This window comes from Sparus aurata, chromosome 13 (genome assembly GCF_900880675.1).
Source record: "Sparus aurata chromosome 13, fSpaAur1.1, whole genome shotgun sequence".
Classification (NCBI taxonomy): domain Eukaryota; kingdom Metazoa; phylum Chordata; class Actinopteri; order Spariformes; family Sparidae; genus Sparus; species Sparus aurata.
Genome location: NC_044199.1, coordinates 12,724,873 through 12,748,845, shown reverse-complemented (window position 1 = coordinate 12,748,845; position 23,973 = coordinate 12,724,873). Strand labels below are relative to the sequence as shown.

The following is a 23,973-nucleotide window of genomic DNA, read 5'->3' as shown; positions in this document are numbered from 1 at the left end:
TAAACAAACAATCCAAGGATGGATAAGATGTACTGTCAAGTACCTCCCATCAACGGTGCTGTATTTCTGTTTACTTACCAAAGTACACTTGTGGTAACTGAGGTAGTAGTCTACTGTACAGTATACCTAAAAACACTTAGAATTAAGTAAAATTAAAGTGCACTGCTAATAGCACATTAAAATAGACTTGAAAGTAATTATACTTTTTGAAAGTAAACTCTAATAAGTTATTTTTACAATTCAGTATGCCTTTTAAAAGATATACATAAAATAAATACACATTAAAGTGCATTGTAAGTATACATAAACAGACTTTTTAATGTGTACTTTAAGAAAGCACGCTAAAATGACTACTATAAGTATTTACAATGTTTAGAATATGTTTTAAAAGTGCCCTTGCATTCAATTTAGAAGTATACTTTTTGCGGTAAACTGAAATACCACTTACAGTAGTACAGGAGTATATTTGTTTTTAGTGCACTGAAGTTGAGCTTAATGACATTTATTTTACAGCACACATTGTTAAAACAGATTTGAATATACACACTAAAAGTATAAGAGTATACCCGCAATACATTTTGTATACTGAGATTATACTTTTAATGCAGTAAATAGTATTTTTACTTGTGTATGTGTATTCCTTCATTAGAATGAAATACGCCAAGTGTGTACACCTGTGTGTGTGTGTGTGTGTGTGTGTGTGAGAGAGAGAGAGATGTGTCTCTGTGTGATGCTAAGTGTGTGGATATGTGTAATCTGTGTTTATCCTGGCTCCCACTGTACACGGTGTCAGCTGACGGTGTGTGAGAGCAGGTTTGTGCTTGCCTCCACGCTCCTCCCTCATGCTGTACTTGTGTCTCTGTTCCATGGGCGGGTCTGCGATTTAGCCCATTTTGTAAAATAGTCAGGATTCGCCTCTGGGTTATAGGAAATGCATGTATTGGACTGACTAGAGAAAAGGTATTGCTGCCCAGACATTCTTTCTGATTTTGCTGCCTGCCTCTGTTTGTCTACATTTGCTTCTGTGAGCTGTTGTCTTTTTCCTCATTAATGAGGTCAAAGTGCTGCGTGTGATGTGTGTTTAGGTCTGCGTGTGCGCACATGTATGCTCTTTTTCTGATTTCTGATTGACAAAAAAAATTTGCCATCAAAGCCATACTTGCGTTTCAGAAAAGGACGAGTGTCCTTTTTTTTTACTGGGCAGTTTTCAAAAATCTACCTCAACTAAGATTTTAATCGGAAGTGTGTGTGTGGAAATACCGGTAATATCAGTACCGATTTTATCAAGTGGCATTGTTGCTTGAGGAGAAGGAAAATCTGCAACTTTCCCTTCATATTTAATAGCAATTACATGCTTTTCTTATCTCCGCTTCCTTGTCTGCAAATCCGTCAATATTAAGACATGATCTTGTGCTGACAAGAATTATGTAACACAGGTTTCTCAGGAATGACAAGTGTTGCAGCAGGTGTGGCATTGACAGTCATCATTGGGCTAGCAGAAAGTCTTTTGCAATCATACTAGGTCAGCTCTCCAGTCACGCCTGCATCAAATGTCATCTGTAGGATTTCACTTCAAGCTGCCTTGACTATCTGGAATGTGGTGTGGTGCATCAGGTCATATCTTCATTGTCTTGGGTATGTTTCTTTTAACATATTTTGATCAAATCCTTCTGAAACTGATTGTATTGTGTTCTTAGCACACAGAGGTGATGGTCGAGAGCATTTCGGCGACTCATTATGAGATGTCAGAGTGAGCTCAAATCCATAATATTTGCCTTTGGAGTATGGCTGCTGTCCTTCTCAAGTGTGGTGACATAAGTCCCTCTGGGCTGCGATGGGGGTGGGGGGGGGGGGGGGGGGGAGAGAAGGAGAGAAAAGCCAGATGCCTGTTGTCTTTTCCTGTTGGAGTGTTTGGCTCTCGCCACCCACTGCTTCCTCACCTCCCATTCTCTTTTCCCTCCCTCCTTTCTCCTCCCCTCTTTTCTTCCATCTCTCACGAGGATGTGATGTTTGATCTTGTTGTTTAACGTTGCGTTCCACGTTGCTGCTGCTGTTCTCCAGCACCTGGACAGAAGTGAGAAAGGCAACAAGGACAGAGACGGAGAGAGAGAACAAGAAGAGGGAAGAGGAAACGGGGAGAGCATGTAGAGGCAGTAGAAGAGGATTGGGAAAGAGAGGCTGCTTAGACAGAGTGCCGTTGTTTATTGCAATCTGTTCCGTTCAATCTGTGTAATGACCTATTTGTTGAGCTGCACCAAAATAGTGTTTTGCAGAGCAGGGTGAGTGCTTACCAGCGGATTCACTTTTACACTTTTGTCCAATTTGGCCGGACACATTCAGGACCCCCATGTCCTGCACAGTGCTCTGAGAGGCATGGAGTAACAGAAACTACCTGCACTGGAAGAGTGGGACAGCAAGGGGGGGGACACCTGACTTCTTCTTGAACTGTGTTTGACCTGCCAACATGTCAGCCTTTAGGAGGAGGAGGAACTCCAAACCCTCGACCGAATCCATCTATGATATGTTGCAGCTGGTGAGCCATGCGGTCTGATATGTGTATGTGTGTGTGTGTGTGTGTGTTTGTGATATCTTGTGTTGTGGATCTGATCCTGCAGAAGTCAGTGATTATGTGAGTGCACCAGCACGAGGTTGCCAGGGTTAGAAGTTCAATTTCCACATGGCAGCACAATCCTAACAATTACTGTAAGATTCTTCTGATCGCACATAGTGAATACATCAAGTCTAATCGAAAAGTCTAATTACTGTCATCTATCAGCGTATTCTGTATTATTATGCTTATGCTCATCGTCATTTATCAATAAATCGCAGATTGAAAAGTTGTGCACAGTCACGCTTCCCTTCTGCATCTTAATTAGTAGTGTTGGTAAAGCTCTAAGCAGCCATCCTTCTCCGAGCCGTCCCTTTGCCTCCATCTCCCGCTGTCATCCGTCTCTGTCGCTTCTCCATCTGTCACTTGGCTGTCACTAATTCCTCTGGCTGTCAAGGGTGAGACCTCGCTTATAAGTGGCAAAACTGTCAATGTCATTGCTCTGTTTTGTATGTATGGAAATGGATGATCCCTGAAGCGTTTTTTTTCTGTTCCTCACTACTTTTGTCTGTTCATAGGCAACAGAGTGTAATTTAACACATTTGAATACTAGCCAAAAAGTTAGTAATACTTATGTGGATGTTTTCAAATGTGATGTACATGTATCTCCAATTTAGGGCTGCGACTAACATTATCGATTAATCTGCAGACTATTTCTTGATTATTCAAGGAACTGTTTTGTCTACAACAGGTAAAAAATTCTAATCACAATTGCTCAAAGAGCAAACTGATGTCTTCAAATTGTTTACTTTGTTCAACAAACAACGTAAAACCCAAAGACAACACAATCCCTAAATGATTAAGGAGCTGGATCTAGCAAATGTTTTACATTTTTGCTTAAAATACGACTGAAATGATTAATCAATTATCAAAATAGTTGGCGAGTTACTGCCTTTCGCTCAACTTATCGATTAATTAGCTAATCATTGCAGATCTAAATGAAAGGCTATATTATTTTACGAGCATAACATATTTATCTGTGGTAGTTGCTGTGGTTTTCCTCTATTGACTCAAGGAGCTCGTCCTGACTCTGTGGGAGGAACATCAGCGCGTGTGTCAAATCGCGTGCATGTGTGTGTGTTTGTGTGTGTCCAGCAGTGTTGCCAAACTGGTTTGAATACCACAATGGAAAATTGTGTTTGTCACCGCTGCAGCCCAACAGGAGACAAACTGTGAAATCGGCAAAGACAAGCCATGTCCCCGAGCTGACCAGCTGTCTGTAAATCAGTCAGTAGAAACAAACAAGCAGGTGCTGGCACAGATTACAACCGATAAACAGTTTTCACTGACCCCCGCTACGAAGAGGGATGTTTGTCTGACATACATTTCGCAAAAAGCACCCCATGAATAACACTGGCTTGTGTTGGTTTCATTGTAAACGTTTGCTTGAGTCTAGGATGTCTCACAAGAATGGACCTGAAAAAGGATCTGGTCATTGTCCTGCCTTTTTTTTTCATTTTCATTTTTTGTTTTTTTTTAAAGCTTTTATGAAAGACATTTGCAGTTTAATTAGGGTAAGGATTCTAATTAGTTTTGTTAAAGCTAGAGGTAGGCGTGTGGTGTTAGTCTTATACAGTTGTACCATTAAATGGAGCTTTAGTCCCTCGCAATTAGCATTTGGCTGTGTGGGCTGAGCTCATGCATTTCATCACATTTTAAAGGAGATTTTTTTTAAAAAATTTTCCCCTTACTATCTGTTATATCTACAAGTTCCGGCTCAGTGCAGACAGCGAAAAGATGTAAATCTACATCTCTCTTTCCATCTCTAACCAGACCTCACAATCGTCACAACAGCCTGCCTGCACTTGGCTTGCAAACAAACTACAGATTCACCACCAATATGTGATGGGAATCCAGACAAAATTGATTTTTTTTTTTAAACACAGCAACTAAATTATCGGTTGTATTTGCAGACACTGGAAAGATAAACAGCCTGCTTTTGCTATTTTAGGTCTAAGAACGGCTGTGTTACTCATGGTACATTTCAGATTTGCCTTAACACATCCAGCCTCTCACTTCTGATGACGCCCCTATGTCACTTTTTCTATCTGTGCCTACACGCGGGTTGCATTCACCTTCGCAGCCTTGGGCCTATGAAAGAAAAAGTCAGACATGGAAAGAACTTCGCGATCCCAACTGTTTACCTTATTGTGTGGGTTCCAGTCTGCAATTCTCAAACTGCTGTTGCACATCAGCACATAAGATGACTCATCTGAGCTTTCTTTCAACAAGTTGTTGACCTTCATTTTGCAAATAGTTCCTCCAAAAATCCTCCTCGTAGCTGAGCAGTAATTTAGTGTGTTCGGCAGGACAGAGGCGGACGGAGAGAGTCCCCTATATTTTTAAACATTAGACCTACTACTAGTTTGACTATGCAGGTCTGCTCATGCTTGGTATTTTAGATACCTGGGGTGTAAGTGGGTGTTGTTTTGGCAGGTTTTGCAAGAATGTGCTGTATGCTTTGTCGGTTTCCACTTTGCTGCATGCGTCCCTGTATGAACATTATGAATATCGGTGTATTTGATATCCTCTACATGAGCCTACAACTAAGAAGGCATTATTTGGGAAGGAGTTGTTATATTTTACTTTCTCCTTGTCATAGCTTTTCAAATTTTTTGAGATGAGGGCTTTCTGATTATTCATGTGTCTATTACAGTAGCCTAAACTCGGAGAAAGGAGAACATATACTTTTTTAATATGTCAAAAATACACCGATAGCAGCCTTCCCTGACATAAAACTACTACTACTTTTATGTGTCTCTTTCTCTGCAGAGCACAGAGCAAGTCACTGCTTTTTGCCGCAGTCTCCATGACATGAATCCCCTGGAGTGCCCTATGTCATCCTCCTCATCGTCGTCGTCGTCATCCCTCTCTCCGAGCCCTGTGTCAGCTTTACCGCCCACAGCAGGCGCTGCCACCCAGAGACAGCTCTCCCACGCAGACAAACTCCGCAAGGTCATCAATGAGCTGGTCGAAACGGAAAAGACTTACGTCAAAGTTAGTACAGGTTCTCCTGGAGTGTGTTTTTTTTTTTTTTTTTTTTAATCCATTCAAATGTTTGCCACACCTAGTGAGTCATCAATACCTGTATCTGTTTGATAGACACCCAATGTCATGATCATAACTCTTCTGGTAAACCACACTCAGTTATTGTGGTGTCGAGTGTCATTGTGCTTGTGAAAGGTGTGCTGCACAGTGACATAATTTTCGTGTAGTGTGGGTTTTGTTCACACTTGTGTCTCGCTGGGATTTTTAAATTCTCAGTTATAATCCTCAGTAGCCTTTTCATCAACAGGCGCCCACGCATGCCCTTCGTCATTCCCCTATGAAAGTCTGATCTCAGGCTGATCTTGATCATGTTCCTTTCACGTTCACGTGTCTTTTACAGGACCTGAGCTGCCTGATAGAGTGCTACTTGACACCTTTGCAGAAGGAGAGCTTCCTTACACAGGATGAGGTACTTTCTACTTGATCTGTATAATCTGAGAGTAAAGAAAAAAAATGTATATTAATTGCTGCAGATATACTCTACATATACACTAGAGTATACTCTACTCTACTTAGCCTTGTAATTGCAGAGCCAGAATGATGCTCTGTGTGTGTGTGTGTGTGTGTGTGTGTGTGTGTGTGTGTGTGTGTGTGTGTGTGTGTGTGTGTGTGTGTGTGTGTGTGTGTCTGTTTGTGTTGTAGCTGGACGTTTTGTTCGGTAACCTTGGAGAGATGGTGGAGTTCCAGGTTGAGTTTCTCCGGACGCTGGAAGATGGAATCAGACTGGTGCCAGATCTGGATAGACTGGAAAGGGTGGAGCAATTTAAGGTGAAGGAGGGTGGACCATCTGAATGCATCATTTAGATTCAAAGCCCCTGAAAATTACAACTGGCTTTAAGATTATTCCCATTAGAGGGTGCTGCTGCTTAAATGCCACTTGTAGGCAACTCCACTGGTTTCAAAAAGAAGTCCGTTTGCATGTAAGCTTATGAGAAAACTGCCTTACTTCTCACGTGATTTATTATTTCAGTAAACAGTTTTTCAATGAATCTTTCTTCAACACGGCATGTCATTCATTTAGTTAATTTCTGTCCTATCTAGAGTCAAATAGAAAATAAAGCAGGGTTTGCTGAAGGGCATGACTACCTTGCGATTGGCAAGTTGCAACAACAACTCTAGCTCCCTCCTCTGGTCCAAATATGATCACACACCAGCAGAACAAGATGGCTACGGCCATAAAAACTCAAGGCTTCAAAATAGTATTCTACAAACCAATGAGTTGACACCCCAGTGGGGTTTACACTTGGTCTTTGTCACACAATGAATTTCACTATACATACATGTCTCTAACGGCTGGGGGCTTCCCAAACAAAGCCCGTTGACTCTAACGGGATCAAACACAGTTCAGACATTTGCATATTTGCTAAACTTTCACTCAACAGTAATTCCTCTTTTCTGTAGGTCGTTTGGCAAGTTATTTGGTATTGAAAGCGTAACAGGCTCCTTTGTTTCCCCAGAAAGTGCTTTTCTCCTTGGGTGGTTCATTCTTGTATTATGCCGATCGCTTCAAGATCTACAGCGCCTTCTGCGCCAGCCACACCAAGGTCCCAAAGGTCCTGGCCAAAGGTAAAAACACACACACACATCCTCGACTGGCACACAGCCACCGCTCACTCATCTGATAGTTCTACAGTAGTTGAATGCCAAAGGGCTAGTGTAATAAAGGAAGGATGTTGTTTTAGTCACATGCCCCTGCAGGTACAGCAGCTCGTCTTTCAGATGCAGTTGTCCGTACCCGTTTCAGTGTTTTATTGCCCTCTGTGCGAAATAAATGCACGCTCATATTTCTGCTCCTCCAGCAAAGACCGACCCAGATTTCAAGGCTTTCCTGGCTGAGAGAAACCCCAGACAGCAACATTCATCCACCCTGGAGTCTTACCTGATCAAACCCATCCAAAGGGTCCTGAAGTACCCGCTGCTGCTGAAGGAGCTCTACTCTCTCACTGATCCTGACAGTGAGGAACATTACCATCTGGATGGTAAGCCAGTGTACCTTTTTTTAAATTAATTTTTTATCATATATCATTAGTATAAGTAATGTGGATACAAGAAATTCTGGCAATTGCAATGATGAATATTTGTTCTTTTCAGTCGCGATGAAGGCCATGAACAAAGTCGCGAGTCACATCAACGAGATGCAGAAGCTTCACGAGGAGTACGGGGCTGTTTTCGACCAGCTCATCAATGAGCAAACTGCAGTTAAAAAAGAGGTAAACGTGATGATAACCATTACATTTATCAACTGCCAATCCATAGAATATCCAGTGACTTAATTGTATTCTTGTATTATTTGTGTGTGTCTCTAGGTGGCTGACCTCTCAATGGGGGATCTTTTGCTACATTGCACTGTGGTGTGGATCAACCCTCCCGCCTCTTTGGTCAAGAGCAAAAAGGACCCTGATTTGGCTGCTTTTGGTAAGGACTAATGTGGGGTCTTGATTTCAGTGTGGGATTGATGCTAATCTTTCATATGCTGTATTAACATGTGCATTTCAAACAATAATAATAATCTGTATTGTCTACAAATGTAGAAATTGGTGTGTGGTTTCACAGATTGGTTAAGAAATGCACTCCAGTAAATTACAATTTATGCAATAACAGATCATGCGCAGTGTAGACAACAATAAGTTATTGCATTCGGTGTGAAAGACTTTTTGTAAATGTTATTGGTTGCTGCTGCAGCTCTACAGTGTCTATCTGAGGGCGGTTTTATTAATAGGATCAGACACAATTCTGCTGGATTGCTTTTCTAAAAATGTATTCTGTGTTGGCTGTAAAACGTAAAGTGCAATCAAAAAAGGTCCGTAATTACTTCAAGTATTCCTAAGGCATTCATTAGGTTTAAATGTGCATTTAGAAAAGTGATTCAAGTATGTAAATGTTAAAGGTTGTCTAGATTCACCAAGCTACGGTACACCCAGTGCAATCAAATTCACCGTCCTTTTGTTTTTGATTCACTTTTTGAGCTATTATGGTAAAAAAGACTCCACAACATGGACATTTATAAAACAGATGATGTAATACAATTGTGCGTCTCTATGCACAGGATTGCTTAAAACGTTACATAACTTTGAAAATCCTGTCACATCTACAGGATTTCAGATGGACAGATTATCTGTAAAGGGCTCATCCATCGTACTTTCAATACTACAACTGTGTGTGATGGTTGGTTTTTTTAGATGAATAATCACATATTTTCCATATACAGTAGATATTTCTTAGCAGAAAATTACAATTTAACTGTATGCTTAAATGTTATTGCCATAGCAGAACACTGCATACTGTGTATATAAGCACATGGCCCTTAAGTGTATCTCAGATAAAGCTGTCACGCACAGTGTGATGCTGGATGCCATTTCAGATGGTTAGAAAATAGACTTGGTAAAAGGAAAACCCAGTTGGGGCATATTTCATGAGAGATCTTTGCATTATTCTTTTACTTCTCACTCGAAGTGCAGCATGTCACAGTAACAGTAATGGGATCACACACCCAGAAGTGCCCTCCGTCTTTAAGATTTTACTCGGCTCAGACACAGTTGGCAATAAATATTACATCCACGCGGTAGAAAGGCTTTCCTTGGCAAGGCGATAGTGAGTGGAAGTGGGTGCTTTTTGCATGCAGTGTCGTGACTTTGCTCCATTTTTATCTTTTCATGCTGCTGATGTCTAGTATTGTGAGGCTGTTTTTCCTAAAGAGCTGTAACTGAAAGCATCCACTGACGTCATGCTGTTGCTGTAGTGTACTGGGTAATGAAATGTCTTTTTGATATAGGCAATGACCCTCCTAATGGTTCCTCTTCATCTCTCCCTTGCCTTCTTTTAGTGTTCAAAACGGCGGTCGTATTTGTGTTCAAGGACTGCTCCAAGCACAGGAAAAAGATTGTGAGTACAATTTTTCAAATGTTTTGTTTATGTGTTGAAGGGATACACTGTGAATATTAGCACTGGGCTTCCTCTGACGTGCTGTTTTTTAAGATTTGTTAGATTTGGATGCCACATTAAGACCACAAAGAAATGAAGGTCAATGTCTTTCATCAGGGGACAAAGGACTAAAATGAATAAGGGTTTTTATTTAACAGACTAACACTTTGACACTTCTCTGTTCCCCCTGTACAGTACAGTATAGTACAGTGGATGGTTGTGTCTGTTAACCCAGCCCTTCTGTCATTGCGCTCTTGTGCTCTCTGCTGTCACATTGATGTATTGCAGCGGCCATGTATCTGACATCCAACCTGTCCTTCTTCCTCAGGGTGCATCTCACCGTGCGTCTGTGAGCGACGACAGGGATCCTTTCCGTTTCCGGCACATGATCGCAACGGACTCTCTGCAAGTCCGCGCCCTTGCAAGTAGGTCTATTTTTAAAACCGCAACCAGCAAATTCAATTCTCATCTTGCATCACCATTACCCGAGGTATTATCAGCACTTCAAGGACTCTGTTGGCTTGCTGTTGGGGTCAGTCGCAGCTTGAGGAATGGTCAATCTCAAATTCAGTTCACAGTAGATAGAGTTTAATACAGGTGCCCGACTCACTGATCCGGTTTTCTTTTTTTCTCAGGTTTCTAAAAACCTCGCTAAAATGCGGCAGCCCAATTGAAATAGATGACCTGCGTGATTGAAATCCATTTTAAAAAGCATTTTATTATCTGGTCATTAGTCGAACACATTTATTGGACAAGAATTTAAATTTGAGAGTTTTTTTAAGGCACCATGTAAGAAGAGACAAGAGAAGCACAGACCTCAAAATTGAGAGCGTCAGCCAGCCAGATGTCTCTATAATGAAAGTCTGTTCAGTGGGGAAACTTATGAAGGGAATTCTTAGTCCTGTGTGTGCGACAGATTAGGTTTAATGCATACATTTATTTCACATTATTCTGTAAGAGTGTGTGTTGAATCTGCAGCAAAAGTTAGTGTGATTAATGAAAGCAATTTATCCTCGCAATTAGCAATTCAACAGTGCCTGAAAAAAGGATTTCTTCTCCTCTTTCCAGGAGATTTGCTCACCACACGAGTGCACATAAACCCAAATTCGATTTTTCTTTAGGAATAAATGTTCTTTGCATTTTTATCTCAAGGTTCTAGCAAGGATCATTCAAATGCTATAAATCTCAGATGTTATTGCTGATACTCAATATCCTTCAAAGCCTCTGGAGTCCACTCCGTGTTGCTGTTTTTTTTCTCCCTCACACAGGAAATAAATGATAACCTTTTGTACATAAAACCGATGCAGACCTGTTAAAAAGGTCTGCATGCAATCTTCCTCGCATCCCATCTCTGTCTGAGGTGAACCTTAAATCACCCTCAGGCAATTCAGCTCAAGTGTTATCGTTTATCTGCCTAATGGCCTGTTGTTAAACGGAAAGAAATTGATGACCGAAATTACCAGAATGGTTTTATAAATGTGGATCCCACATCTCCTCTCTCCCTCCTCTCAGACTCCGAGGTTACGGCAGTGTGTGAGATAGTTCACACGAGGTCCGAATCTGAAGGAAGACCCGAGAGAACCTTCCAGTTGTGCTGCAGGTATGATCGAAACATGTCAATTGAAGATACGGCACTGAACAAAAGACCATTCTCTAGTATATGATTTTCTAAGCTCTTGTGTTTTTGTTCAATCTGCAGCTCTCCAGACAGTAAGAAGGACTTCCTGAAAGCAGTCCACTCCATCCTCAGGGAGAAGCAGCGCCGCCAGCTTCTGAAGACAGAGTCTCTGCCACCTAACCAGCAGTACGTTCCATTTGGGGGCAAACGTCTTTGTGCTCTCAAAGGTGCACGGCCCGTCATGAACAGAGCAGGTGACTGGAGCTTCTAGTTCACAGAAACCTTAATATGCTGTTGGCCAAAGAACCCTTAATGCTGAGGTGGTTGTGAGCCTTGTAGAGTCTTGCTGTCTTTTTTCTACTTCTTCCTCTTCTTGTTCTTCCTCTCCCTCTTCTTCTTCTTTGTCTTCTTCATCTAGTTCTCCATTTTCTTCTTCCTCTTTCTTTCTCTCTCTTCTTCTTCTACAGCTTCTTCTACTTCATTAGCAACGGCAAACTTCTTGTTTTTATTTCCAGTTCACAACCTCTTCTACTTCCTCTACTGGCATGCCTAATGTTTACATAACTACACTTTGCATAGCCTCGTTTATTCACTCCAATTGGGTTAAACTTCCCTTGACAATTGGATGGAAACACAGCTAATGGTAGAACATGACATTATCAAGCTGAAATATCATTTCCTTTGCCTTTTTTTCCTGTCTGTTTAGCATCAGCTCCGTCACGAACGTTAGCCCGCAGAAAGCTGGTGAGGAACCGCTTCACCATCGACACCGACCTGGTTTTCCACGGCAACAACAACAACAGCAACGATTCTGACCCCTCGCAACACTCGTCCTACCCGACCCTGTCCCAGCATGCTCTTCTCCAATCCCACAAGCCACAGGGCGAGGACACGGACCGTTGGGTGGAAGAGCAGTTCGACCTGGGTTGCTACGAAGACCAGGGCGACGGCATCGACATCGGGCAGGTGAAGGAGACGGACATTCTGAGTGATGACGACGAGTACTGCAAGTCCGTCCGAGCCGCGTCGGCAGAACCGGCCGACCTCGACGGGAAGATGGAAGGACTCGACCTGCAGAGCGGAGGAATGAGGCGCAGCAACCTGAACGGACGAGTAGAGACTGGAAGCGCGATGCAGGAGGAGGAAGTTGATCGACTGAGGCACGGCGAGGATTCCGGCTCTGTAGGCTCCTTCACCTCCTGCGGCGTCTCTCTATCCCGCTGTGCAACCCCGACTATTAAACTCGCCCCCTTGAAGCAGTGCGCTGTGGAGGGGGCGACAAACAAGGACCACGATGTCATCTGGGTGCGGCGAGACGACTTTGCCAACGGGTGCAACAGCGATGTCTTCTGATTTGAGGCGAGATGAGGAAAATGTGGGAGAGACTGGATACAAGCTTTAAATATGTAGAACCTGGAGGAGAAAAACGTGTATAGAAGGTGTTAAACCTCGGCCAGTCCTTCTTGTATCACCGCACAACCCTCTTCTTCCCGCCTCACCTGCATCTCCCTTTTTTTCTGACAATCCTAAAGTACTTAAACACAGAGTGAGTTAGGAGAGGTAAAACGGACTCGGCCCACAAGATTCTCAACCCGAACTGCTTAAAGGGTAGAGGGTCCTCACTGTTACTGGACATCGCACACACCTGTAGAGTTGTATTTAAACGTACGAACAAGACACCACTGCATGTACACGCGAGTAAAACAAGCAAACTGTGTGCATGTACACTCTAAGTGCAGATAAAACACAGAAGCACAGACACTTGAGACTCTAGGCAGCTGCTGTACCATGCACACATTGTACCGAAGCGACGTCATCACTTGAACTGTGACCTTGTGGCCAAAAATGTCTATTTTTCAACACAGGAATGTGGGTGTTCTATTTTTTTGACTCTGAAAAAACTGTGTTTGTATTTTAACACTCAAGGGCTGTGTGTTACTGAACTTCTCTTCAGGGGCTTTTGGCTTAACGAAGATGGCGAGATTCCGACTAGCTTTATTGTGCTTTTTATTGTTTGAGCCGCACATTGGTATATAGTTAGGAGTACAATAGAGTGCCGTTAAACCTCTTGTATGAACATGTTTTGAAGCTCACTTTTGTCTCCTTGCATAACCTTTTTAAAAGATAGTTTGGACAACAGATAAGTTGACCTATTCTCTATTTAATTATTGCCTTTTTACTGTAATTTTTTTAATGTTTACACCACACACACAGCTGCCCAGCTGCCCAAAACAAACCACATTTTGTGTGTTTGGTGCCAGAATCAGGCTTGCGACAGAACCAACGCTTGTGCCCTTCACATGAATGTCAGTTTTGTGTTGCTCAAATGAAAAATGGCATTAAGGTCATTAATATAACTGGACCCTTTCTCGCCCTGTAAGACACGCTGTCTTCATGCTTCATTTCTCCCGGTACATAATAATACATAATAATTCCCACAACAACAATCCTGTTTTACTTGAATTTTCTTTGTGTGAAACGGAGGATTCAACAGAGCCATGTTTAGTGACTGTACGGTAACTCCGAGAGGAGCAATCTTGCAGTTAACCTTTCGTCCTGTGACCGAGTCAAACATCTTCCTTTTGGACCTTTTATGTCACATCAACGCGACCACAAAGACAGACTTCACATCCACGACATCAGTCCCTCCTGCATTTCTTCTTCTAACCACCAGGCTGTGCTGTTTCACTTTATGTCATCACAACAGCACACTGATTGATGATTGCTCATCACAGTCATGCACACGTTAATGGATGTATTGAACATGCACTTAATACCCAACTGTGAGAGGGGGAGAGATTTGCAAGTGACTCTGATTCAGAGCGCCAGGAGGGTGGAGGGAGGGAAACACTTCGGATGTTCTTTGTTATTGTCTTTTTATTATGATGCTGGTTTCTTAGATTTTAGCTCACTGGGTGATTATTCCCAGTAACGGACGTTCAGACTGTGAGGTACAATCCCTTTTGGCCTTGGAAGGCAGATCCTGTGAGAAAACCCCTTAAACTCCTTCCTTTGTATTTTAAAAAAACTGTGTTCGTACATAAAACTGTGGAGTATTATCATTTTTATGTTAAAAATAAATTTTCTAAATTTAGTTTTATTGTGAAAGTGCTGTCTTTTTAAAAAAAAAGAAAAAAGAAAGAAATTCACACATGTGATACTGAAGTCAAATGTCTGTTTTTTCCTTTTCTGTGCAGCACAAACACAAATTCTAGTAACATCATTTTCTCCCTCGCAGGAAGACGCCGCGTTTTATTAACATCCTAACCGCCTCGCAGAGGTTACTGGAAGTCTTCATGTGTATTATGTTGACCTGTGAAGGCACTCCAAAGGATGGGAATTTGATGGGAAAACTGCACGAATCCTCTGAAAGCAGAGGCAGTTAAGACTTTAAAAAGGAAAACGAAGGCACAGTATGAAGTAAATTATATTCTACGTGAATACACAAGGTTAACCGAGCAAAATGCCTTTGAAATCAGTTCATCAAACCAAAATGCACCAATATCCTTTTTTTTTTTTTTTTTAATGTTATGCACCAGTTCTATTTCTGCAGCTATAGCAGACACTCCCATATATGGTATTTAACAGCCTCCTTATAATTCTGTATTCATATCAGTTTAGCGTGTTAGGAATGTTGCCCAAGGACTCCTTCTGGAGAGGCTGGGATGGTCATTTTCGGAGCCAATTAAGTTTGTCTATAGGCTGTTTGTCAGAGGTCCAGGTTGACTTGGCAGGTTATTATTTTTTTATTTTTTATTTTTTTCAAATCACTTGGCTCCCAGCTTTGAGGGAGTTCACAAACACAGCGATAAACAAAAATGTCAATTCTGATGCGATGAGGATTTTGCTTGAGGAAAGTGAGGCCGGCACCAGGAATTCTCTTTTTAAATGTCACGATATCGAATAAGACCACCAGAGTGAACAAAAAAGTTTAGCAATCCAGCTGTGCCTCATAAATCACTGTTTTACTCACGAGTAATGAAAAACAGTATGAAATGTTATTCTGTATTATGATTTTTATAGTATTTCTTATGAAGGTGGGTGTTGGAGTGCATCAGGTGATTATTCACATCATCCCCATATCCTGCAGCCCCCTCATTTCAAGAGTGGTGGGACAGGATGGGAAGGGATCCAGTGACCCGGTCAGATAAAGACTTTGCCAGTCTGCAGCGAGAGATAATCTGGTATCTGCCCTGTAACCTGAAGATTATATTCTCCTCTCATCTGGACCGGTGGAGGGAACTGCTGCCAATCCATCTGCGCCTTAATCCAAACCGAAGGGAGCCAAACTAACCAGAATTAGACCACGGGCACCTTCAGTATAAAAGCTGGCCTTTCACGTTTGGAAAAAAAAAAAGAGAGGACCAATTATGTTTACCTTTATTTGAAGAAATTATTGGGGGAAATTTATCATGAAAAACTGATTAAAATGAGCATTACTCCTATTACAAAAAGGCATTATGAATCCCTGTGTGGAGTTGCATATATTAAATTTAAAATGGTGTGTGTAGCCTGAGCCAGTATGCCTACTGTGCCTCTATAGTCACAGACATCACAACACATCTATGGACAGCAGCATGAAACAAAAACACCTGATTTACCTCGACGACCGGGTTACAGGAAGTTGATTGAATCGTTTTATTTTGAAAATCCGCACAGGAAACGGGCTGCATTCCGGCTCGCTTGACGCCGATCCGTGCGCTCTCACTCCCCTCCAGCTCCTGCCACCTCTGAGGCGCGCTGACCTGAGAGGAAAAAAGTGGACCCGTGCACCGACCGCTGGCTGTTTCTCTTCTTCCATCCGTGTTTTCGTCAAGAGCATGTGACTTGGATTGAATTCTTCAAACAATAAAGTTGGATGTATTTGACCGGCGCTCGTCGTTTGTTTCCTCTTATTTGTTGCGACGGAGTGATGCTGAGTGGGAAAAGGTCGAATCGGGGATGAAACTTGGGTTGGCACGGCACGTCGGGTGTCCGGGTTGCTCGGGTAGAGGCGGTTCCCCTCTGTCATGGTGTCAGCGTCCGCGGTGAGTTCGCCTGGAGCACCATGGAGGGAAGAAAGAGACTTTTCCTCTGTCTTCTCGTGGCGGCGCAGCTCTGCGTGAGCTCCACACAAGTCCTCAGAATCGGTAAGCGCAACAGCTGTTTACGCACGGCGGGCAGAGTTTAGACCAAACGTTACCAACAGGCACATGTGTCCCATTTTCATTTTGCCTCAGACTTTGATAGTTTTCTTCTTTCCATTTCAGCTCTGTGATGTTGTGCACCTTTTTTTCTTTTCTTTTTTTTTTATCCTATGAAAGTGATGATGGGAGTACTTCTTCCTGAACACTACCGAGGTTATATTAGTCAGTGAGGCTGTGTCAGAAAATACTGCCTGCCATCAAAGGATAAAACGCACTCTGACAACTTCACTCCTCTGCTCGTTCATTTAGTTTAGGAGATAAGGGTTGCCACCTGCCTGCCCTAATTGAGTCTATAAAGCAAACTGCATTAAAAGCAAAGAATATTAAAACATATTCAGAAATTGCTTTTAAATCATCAAAGTTCCAAACTGAACCTCCCCTCCTTCTGAGCTGTTAATTAAAACACGCCTCTTCGTTAATCCATCATGACCTTTTGGTAAAATTGGAAAGAAATAATAATAATTCCGAATCCAATATAATCTTGTAAACTTTCTGTGCATGGTCTTTAAAAGAATCATCTAAATTTAGATTGGATTTCCAGTCACATCACAGAGGATTACATGTGCCCCAACTACACACAAACAGTTGCGAGTAATAGATTATTGATTTCTCCAAGATTTCACCCCACATCAGAGAGTCCTGTTCAGGGGGCTTTTCTTTCTTTTTTTTTTTTTTTCATTCAAAGTATGTCCCCCAGCAGCTGATCTTCACACACATGCTGAGACCTATCCATCACTGAGTCGCAGCCAGCGACGGCGATGCAATCATCCTCGGTCCGTGCTGTAGTAGGTCGTGTAGTGGTGTTAAGAGCAGGGAGAGGACTTCGCCTGCTTGAGAAGACACCATTGGTGGTGGTGGTGGTGGATTGCTGTGTGTGGGCTGTGTTCATTATCAAACGTCTCACTTTCAGGCTTTGAATCAGACCACAGTCAGATCGTAATATGTGGATCTAATTGGATGAATGCATTGAGGGTTGCAAGGGGAATTAGCTCAAATGGTAGAGCGCTCGCTTAGCATGCGAAAGGTAGCGGGATAGATGCCCGCATTCTCCAGATAGCTTTAGTTTCTCTCTTCCAGCGGGCGCGGCTGTAGCTCAGCGGGTAGAGCAGGTCGGCTAGTCGCTGGTTCAAATCCCAGCTCCGGGCTGAGCTGAGCTGCATGTCGAAGTGTCCTTGAGCAAGATACTGATCCCCAAATTGCTCCTGATGTGCAGTTGGCACCTTGCATGGCGGCCTCTGCCATCAGTGAGGGCCCTGCGATGAGATGGTGACTTGTCCAGGGTGTGCCCTGCCCTCGCCCAGAGACAGCTGGGATTGGCTCCAGCAAAAATCCCCGCTACCCCATAAAAGGGATATAGCAGTTACAAACAATGGATGGATGGATGGATGGGGATTGAGGGTTGGGGTCACTGCCAACTGTTTTTAACTTGGAGAGATCTAAAGAGGTTTACATACATACAGTGCTGCTCCAGACACTTTGAATTTCTTTATGTTTCTGTGCTTACGATCTGGTTAGGTTAACGAAAAGATCGGTTTTCCACCAGAGTACTCATCAGAATTACCCAGTTTTGATGCCACAATCGCAGCTGGAAATGGTCCCGAAGTCTCCTTAAAAGTCCCATGTCATGAACACACAATGCGATTGTGATGTGACACGTTTTTTTTTTCAAAATGTCGACATGGTACGCAGGCCTATGGTACGTACAGATGTCAGTGTAGATAAGACATCCAGAAATATGCCAACATTTTAGGTGGCAACTGAGTTGCTTATACACAACAATCAAACATAATTATAAAAGGTTTGATTGTCTTGGTGTTTTAAACGGCAGAATAAGGTGCCTTTACACCCTCTACCTGTTTAAAGACATTACAGTTTGCTGTCTTTTAGTAGCTATTTATTCTCCCTTATTGAAACTCCATCAATATGCAGATGATCTGCTGGTTTTTAGATGTCTCCTGCATCACTCAAAAGTCCACTGGTTACATACTTAGTTACGAAGTCCTGAGATCCTGTTGGTTCGTACATCTTAAAGGAGCAATTTGTAGGCTATAGGCAAAAAAGAAATGAACTAACAGTGTGAAGAAACAGTAGAGGACATTATATCAAAGACATCTATGTCATGTGTTGCAGAGATGTAAACCAAAGTCAGCATGCTAACCAGCTAGCCAAGGCCGCAGTGTGAGCAGACACCTGTCAGCTTATACGGCCACCTAGCACCACGGCTAACTTGCCAATGGCAGCTAGTTGCTACACCCAAATATAGCTACAGCAAAGGGTGAACTGAGCAGCATGAAGTGTTATGTTGCCATCTGTAGTTTTGGAGTTCTTTGATTTCTGGCTGTTTCTTACAAATGACACCTTATAGATTTAAGAATTTAAGAAGAGCAGATACATACGGAAACAGTCTTCTACTGCCGACTTATGCACGCGCATCATTCCGCACACTGAAATTCAATCGTTGGAGTAAAGTAACTGTAGATTAAACCCATTTTTGATTGGAGGGCGACTTTAAAGACCTTGCTAAAAGGACACAGAAGTTATGTCGGTGGATCTGTGCGAGTGAGACGTGTTAAACGCTGTTTCCTGTCACTTATCAGCAGACATGCTGTATTCACTACCATTGATTACATCTAATAAGCTATAATCCTCCATGTCTTTGTCAAAATGTGTTTGTTTTTTTTCCCAAACAGAACATAGAGGACTTCTGTTGGGCTGTATGATGCCTTGGTGTTAGATCTTTTTTAGCACCGACAGCATTTGGTCATTTTAGCCTGTGAAGTCCACATTTGCACATGCACATGCAGGGGGTGTCTGATCTAGAGTTTAGCTCTGGGTCACACATTAATATTCAGGACCATTCAGGACCAATAAGTTCAGGCCTCAGCTCCAGACACCCTTGAACAACGCGAGCCCCACCGAAATTCACACAGGATTTACACACACAGACGCGCTATCTGTGCCTGTGAACTGCAAAGTTTGGCTCGAGGTGTCTCCTCCCGTTAAAAGGAGTTGCTCCAGTTAAGCCGGAGCCTTGTCCTGCATTTATTAAAAGGGTACCTGCTTAATTTTATTCATTCATTAGTTGCTTTCTCTCCAACAAATGCCCATTAAAAAAACGAATGAATCTCTCCGCGGCCAAATTGCAGGAGTTTTTGAAAGTTGGCCCTTACTTCTGTAGAAGATATATACACGCGGATAAACTGTGGAATTGGCTGCCTCAGGAGCTGGATCGTTTATCACGCTGGCAGAGACCCAAGACTTTTGGTTGCGAGGAGGGAGATGGAGCTGTAGTTCGTCGCGTAGCTGCACGGTATGCATTGTCGTTCGCTCGTCTGTATTGATCCCGAGGTCTCATGAGTCTCTTTTCTCGTGATGTGCAGATTGATTTCAGGCTGGTGAGTGAAACAGTTGTCACTCGCAGACGCCCTTTTTCTCCGTCTGATTTAGTGGCGCCTGTGTCTGTCTGACTTGTGAGCACAAAACCTGAGAGAGACTGAACCTGAAAGGAGGCTGTTTTTTTTTTTTTTTTTTGTCAGCTTTAACACGTACCGCTGTCATGGTAACCGGCTCTAAAACCTGCAAATTACATGTAATAACTCAATTTTTTGGCTCTCTTTTGAGTGCTAATGTAATGTAATGTTCTTGAATATTAAAGGATACGTTTACCCAAAAATCAGAAGTCAGTCATTATCTACTTGGCCTCATGCTAATGGTAATGTAATAACAACCAAAAAAAACCCATAAATTGGCTCTATGCAGTTCTCTGGTTGCTCTGAGATCCCGGGTTGATTTGAAAAAAGATGTTATTTCCACACTTTTTAAAGCTGAAATCTTCACTGTAGCTGCTAAGCTAAGAGTGTTAGCTGAGGTGGGGGCACAAGCTCGACAGGAAGGTGTAAATCATTTAGTTTTAAATCACTTAGAGATCTCAAGGAGCTTGTGAAGACTTGGATTTTGCCACACAAGCTGTGTGGAGCCGTTGTCTGTGCTGTGTTGTCGTGAAGCTCCAGAAATGTCATGTGGACGACAAATTTTCTGTTTTGGGTTGGGTTAAGTTGATGTGATTCTGTCAAAATGCCACGATTTAGACTTGTACCTTTTTTTTTCCAAAGCCTTGTATATTCTCGATTTTGTATAAAATGATCAGGTAATCAGGTGCATCGTTCTCCCCCTTTGAAACGCTCTTTCTCATCCCCTTGCGGTCCGTTTCAGTTATTTCTGTCTCTGTTTCCCTTTTTTCTCTCTCCTCTGGCGTTCCTGATTGCACATTTGCCTTGTTTGCCATTTGTGCGGCTCCCTTGATTTGTTGTCAGGGAACAAAATCTTTCCCCCCCTGTGTTTGGTTTGTTCAACCATGGTGCAGTGAAATGTCATTCAGTTTGACACCTGAGACCCACATTTATTTTTTTATTTTTTCATTTGAACCCTCCCGAATGCATTTCCTCCTGCCTGCGGCTGCATCTCCTCTCCAAAGTGCACGTCGAGCCTTGTTTTCAGAGAGAGACGCAGATGGTAGTAGTTTCCCAGTGTCAACAAAAAGGAGAACTCTTTTCGCATGTCCAGCTCAGTGATCGCTCAGAGCTGTTAGGAAGATTTGTTCTGTCACAGGTACTGAGTGGCGGTTTGTGTCGCCCTCCACTGAAATACAAGGTGCATCGTGATGTCTTTTTTCCACCGTATGGAGGTCACGGAGTCCAAGATGAAGAACAAAAGATTCGCCTTGTATCCCCCCCCCCCAAAAAAAACTTTCCTCCTCTTGTTGAAAGTATGAAAATAAGTGGAACATGCTGATACATTAAACCCTGCGTGGCAATTGATTAATCTTTAATCAAAAATGTGTAAAACGAGCCTCTCCAGAACCGAGAGAGTCTGATTGCTTTAACGAAGAAAAAGGCAACGTGCAACACAGCATAATTAGACCTCCCTCTATATGTTATATGTGCACACACATCTGAATGCAAATGGCTGATTAGCCAACACCTGCTCTGCATGTCACAAACCATTTGTTTGAAAAAGGACAAATACCATAAAGCATAGTTAGATAACACTGATCTCGCACAGACATTAATCAGCGCTGACGCAAATGGAAAGACTTGTTTACGCCCGTCCTCAGTTGACCGTAATGAGCTGCCCTTGTGTTTTTAAGCAGCTTGAGTGTGCTCATATTTTATGCAGATGAAATCTACCTGCGAAACCCCAGCCGCATGTTAAAAGGCATTTACGGAGTCCCACGGGGTCGCCTGAAACTTTTAACGCTCATTCGTGCTGTCTCGTAGGTCAGACCGATGTGTGTTCCCGAAGGCAAATTATTCCTCATTATTTCTGAGCTGAACGGATGCTTTTAGAGCTCCGATTGTGCATCAATTCATCTGCGAGGGAGGATTAAAAAAACAAAAAAAAACCTTGTTTAAAAAAAAAAGAAAAAGAAAATGCAATTTTTTTATGACTGCCGCAGTCACAATGGAGCGTAGAGTTCAAGGTGTTGTGGCGCGTGACGAGCGTAAGACGTAATTGTCTGTAATTAGATAGCGAAGTGACGGATGGGTGGCGTGAGATTCTACCGTGCATGCGCTCACACACACACACACACACACATGAGCAGCAAACGTCTTTATGAACCGGCACGTCGGTGAAGAGATTGATCAGGTTTTTTGCGTGACAGGTTGGCACAAAGCTGGGATTCTCGTTCTTCAGCGTCTTGTTTTATGTTTTTGTCCTCCCACCACAGCAGGCGGATAAATCTCCTCGCATTCCATCTGCCGTACTGTAACACATAATCCCCATTTTTATTGCCCGGTTTTCCCTCCAATTCCAGCTACGTACCTGGTGATCACGGTAACTGCAGAAGAAAACGACAATTTCATGTTTATGGCGTAATGGTTCTTGATTATAATTGCTAATTGGCTGCTGTTGCATTTACAGGGATTTCATCCGTGGATGGGATGTCTTCTTGAGCGCCTCTGTTTCGCGTTGCGCGCTCAAATGTGCGGTGGTATCAGGGGGCCTCAAAAGACTCCCCCCCTGCACTCGTACTCTTTTGTTCTGTGTTACACTTCTGACACATAATTTCAGAGTGAGCGTAAAACTTCCGTATGCTTTAAAACAAAACAAAAAAAAGAAAAGTATAACCTGGTGAAGTCATCGCTATTATTTTGATAGCAGCAGAACAGACAGGAAGCAGAAGTGAACAAACAGACCCAAATGGTTTTAATTGGATTCAGTTCTGAGCAAACGGCTGCAGGATCAGCGAGGTGAGCAAAAAAAGTTGCCCTTTCGGAAAACCAACTTGAGAAATGTAACTACAAGACTGACAATAATCTGTCCATTGATTCTTTTTTTTTGCTTTTGCCGTCCGTCTTGAACGATGTGAATTGACTCGTCCATTGGAACCTCCACAAGAAGCTCTTAAAACCTTTTTTATTACCTGCCCTTTCACACTGCGGGAGCAATTACGCCATACTTCCATTTCATCTTGCCACGCTTCACATCTTCCACGCCCGGATGACAGAATGTTGATGAGGAGTTTCGGGGCAATTTCAGAAGTCCGTCCGAACGGCATTGTTTTCTTGAAAGCCTGCTGACAGCTGGTCCGTGCAGCGAGTTGGGCTGGGCCTGTGGTCCCCCGTATGGTTAAAGTCCAGAGCAGTGGAGGATCAGCTGCCTTTCGAATCTGTATGACTTTCTCCCACTTTGATTAAAAAATAAAAAATTGTCTGGAATAATACTTAACGCCTTGGAGGCAAATTCTGATTGTTCATCTTCGAGCACTTAACATTCATCTTCATTTGCATGCTTCCGTGGGAATTCCAAATTAATTCCTCCGCTCGTAGAATATTAAAGCTGGAGGCACTGAAATTACAAATATTATCTTTTATCGTGGACATAATGTATTTATTGGCTTTGTTTATGATGGGGAGATTTGATTTGCATAAAAAGAACCGTTGGAATTGACCCTCATTAAGTCAGGCCATTTGCTGGTAATTTTAGATCGCGCAGACTGTTCGACGACGAGTGTATCTGAATGTTGTCAACCTCGTCTGGGTTTCCGGAGACTCACACACCTCTTTTTTGCGCATCCTGTCCCTGTCTGGCTTATGTGAACGGGATGCAGACCAGGTTTTATCTGCTGCTGAGGCCTTTTAGTTTATTTCCCACTCTGTCCTGGCGTCCAGTCCTGTCCTTTTCCTGGGTTGTCAATTAAGATATCAGGTGTTCACATCAGCTGGTCACATCCATCCACTATAACATAGCCACTTTACCCCCGCCGTCACCACATGGCTTCACAGATGCAGCTTCATCATTCCATCAGTCTATTGGTCCCAGCAGAGTCAACAGGCACCACCACCACCACCACCACCTCCACCTCCACTGTCTGGACTCCACAGGGGGATTTATCTTGCTGCTGCTCAGGGCAGACGGCCCTTAATCACAAAATCTCCTCCGTAGAGTCTGACTTCCTGCCAAGATTGTAGTATCACGTATCATCTGCTGCAATAAGCATTATCTTTACTGCGTCGACTAGTCTGGAATAATATTGTAACACTTTCTAACCCCTTTACAAAGCGGTTAAGAGTTTCCTATGCCCTTCGTTA

General features: G+C 42.8%; 2 protein-coding genes across 10 annotated transcripts in view; both read left to right on the top strand.

The window, feature by feature from the left end:
* tiam1a (TIAM Rac1 associated GEF 1a) overlaps window positions 1-14,289 on the top strand; it is a 60,221-nt gene extending 45,932 nt beyond the window's left edge. For 3 of the 5 annotated variants that reach the window (XM_030437420.1, XM_030437422.1, XM_030437421.1), the window contains 12 exons: window positions 5,381-5,605; window positions 5,997-6,065; window positions 6,299-6,424; window positions 7,114-7,222; window positions 7,456-7,635; window positions 7,748-7,866; window positions 7,963-8,071; window positions 9,480-9,538; window positions 9,906-10,002; window positions 11,090-11,177; window positions 11,277-11,449; window positions 11,902-14,289. In XM_030437420.1, coding sequence (XP_030293280.1) covers window positions 5,381-5,605; window positions 5,997-6,065; window positions 6,299-6,424; window positions 7,114-7,222; window positions 7,456-7,635; window positions 7,748-7,866; window positions 7,963-8,071; window positions 9,480-9,538; window positions 9,906-10,002; window positions 11,090-11,177; window positions 11,277-11,449; window positions 11,902-12,548 — 2,001 coding nt within the window. In that variant the 3' untranslated portion in view covers window positions 12,549-14,289. Of the gene's footprint in view, window positions 1-913; window positions 961-1,905; window positions 2,534-5,380; window positions 5,606-5,996; window positions 6,066-6,298; window positions 6,425-7,113; window positions 7,223-7,455; window positions 7,636-7,747; window positions 7,867-7,962; window positions 8,072-9,479; window positions 9,539-9,905; window positions 10,003-11,089; window positions 11,178-11,276; window positions 11,450-11,901 lie in introns of those variants that run through there. The other 2 variants (XM_030437424.1, XM_030437423.1) reach the window with 2 other exon arrangements.
* Window positions 14,290-15,168: 879 nt separating this feature from the next.
* Window positions 15,169-23,973, top strand: part of grik1a (glutamate receptor, ionotropic, kainate 1a) — a 38,243-nt gene continuing 29,438 nt past the window's right edge. Inside the window, exon 1 of one of the 5 annotated variants that reach the window (XM_030437426.1) lies at window positions 15,169-16,324. In XM_030437426.1, the coding sequence (XP_030293286.1) occupies window positions 16,243-16,324 (82 nt within the window). In that variant the 5' untranslated portion in view covers window positions 15,169-16,242. Of the gene's footprint in view, window positions 16,325-19,610; window positions 19,692-23,973 lie in introns of those variants that run through there. The other 4 variants (XM_030437428.1, XM_030437425.1, XM_030437427.1 and 1 more) reach the window with 4 other exon arrangements.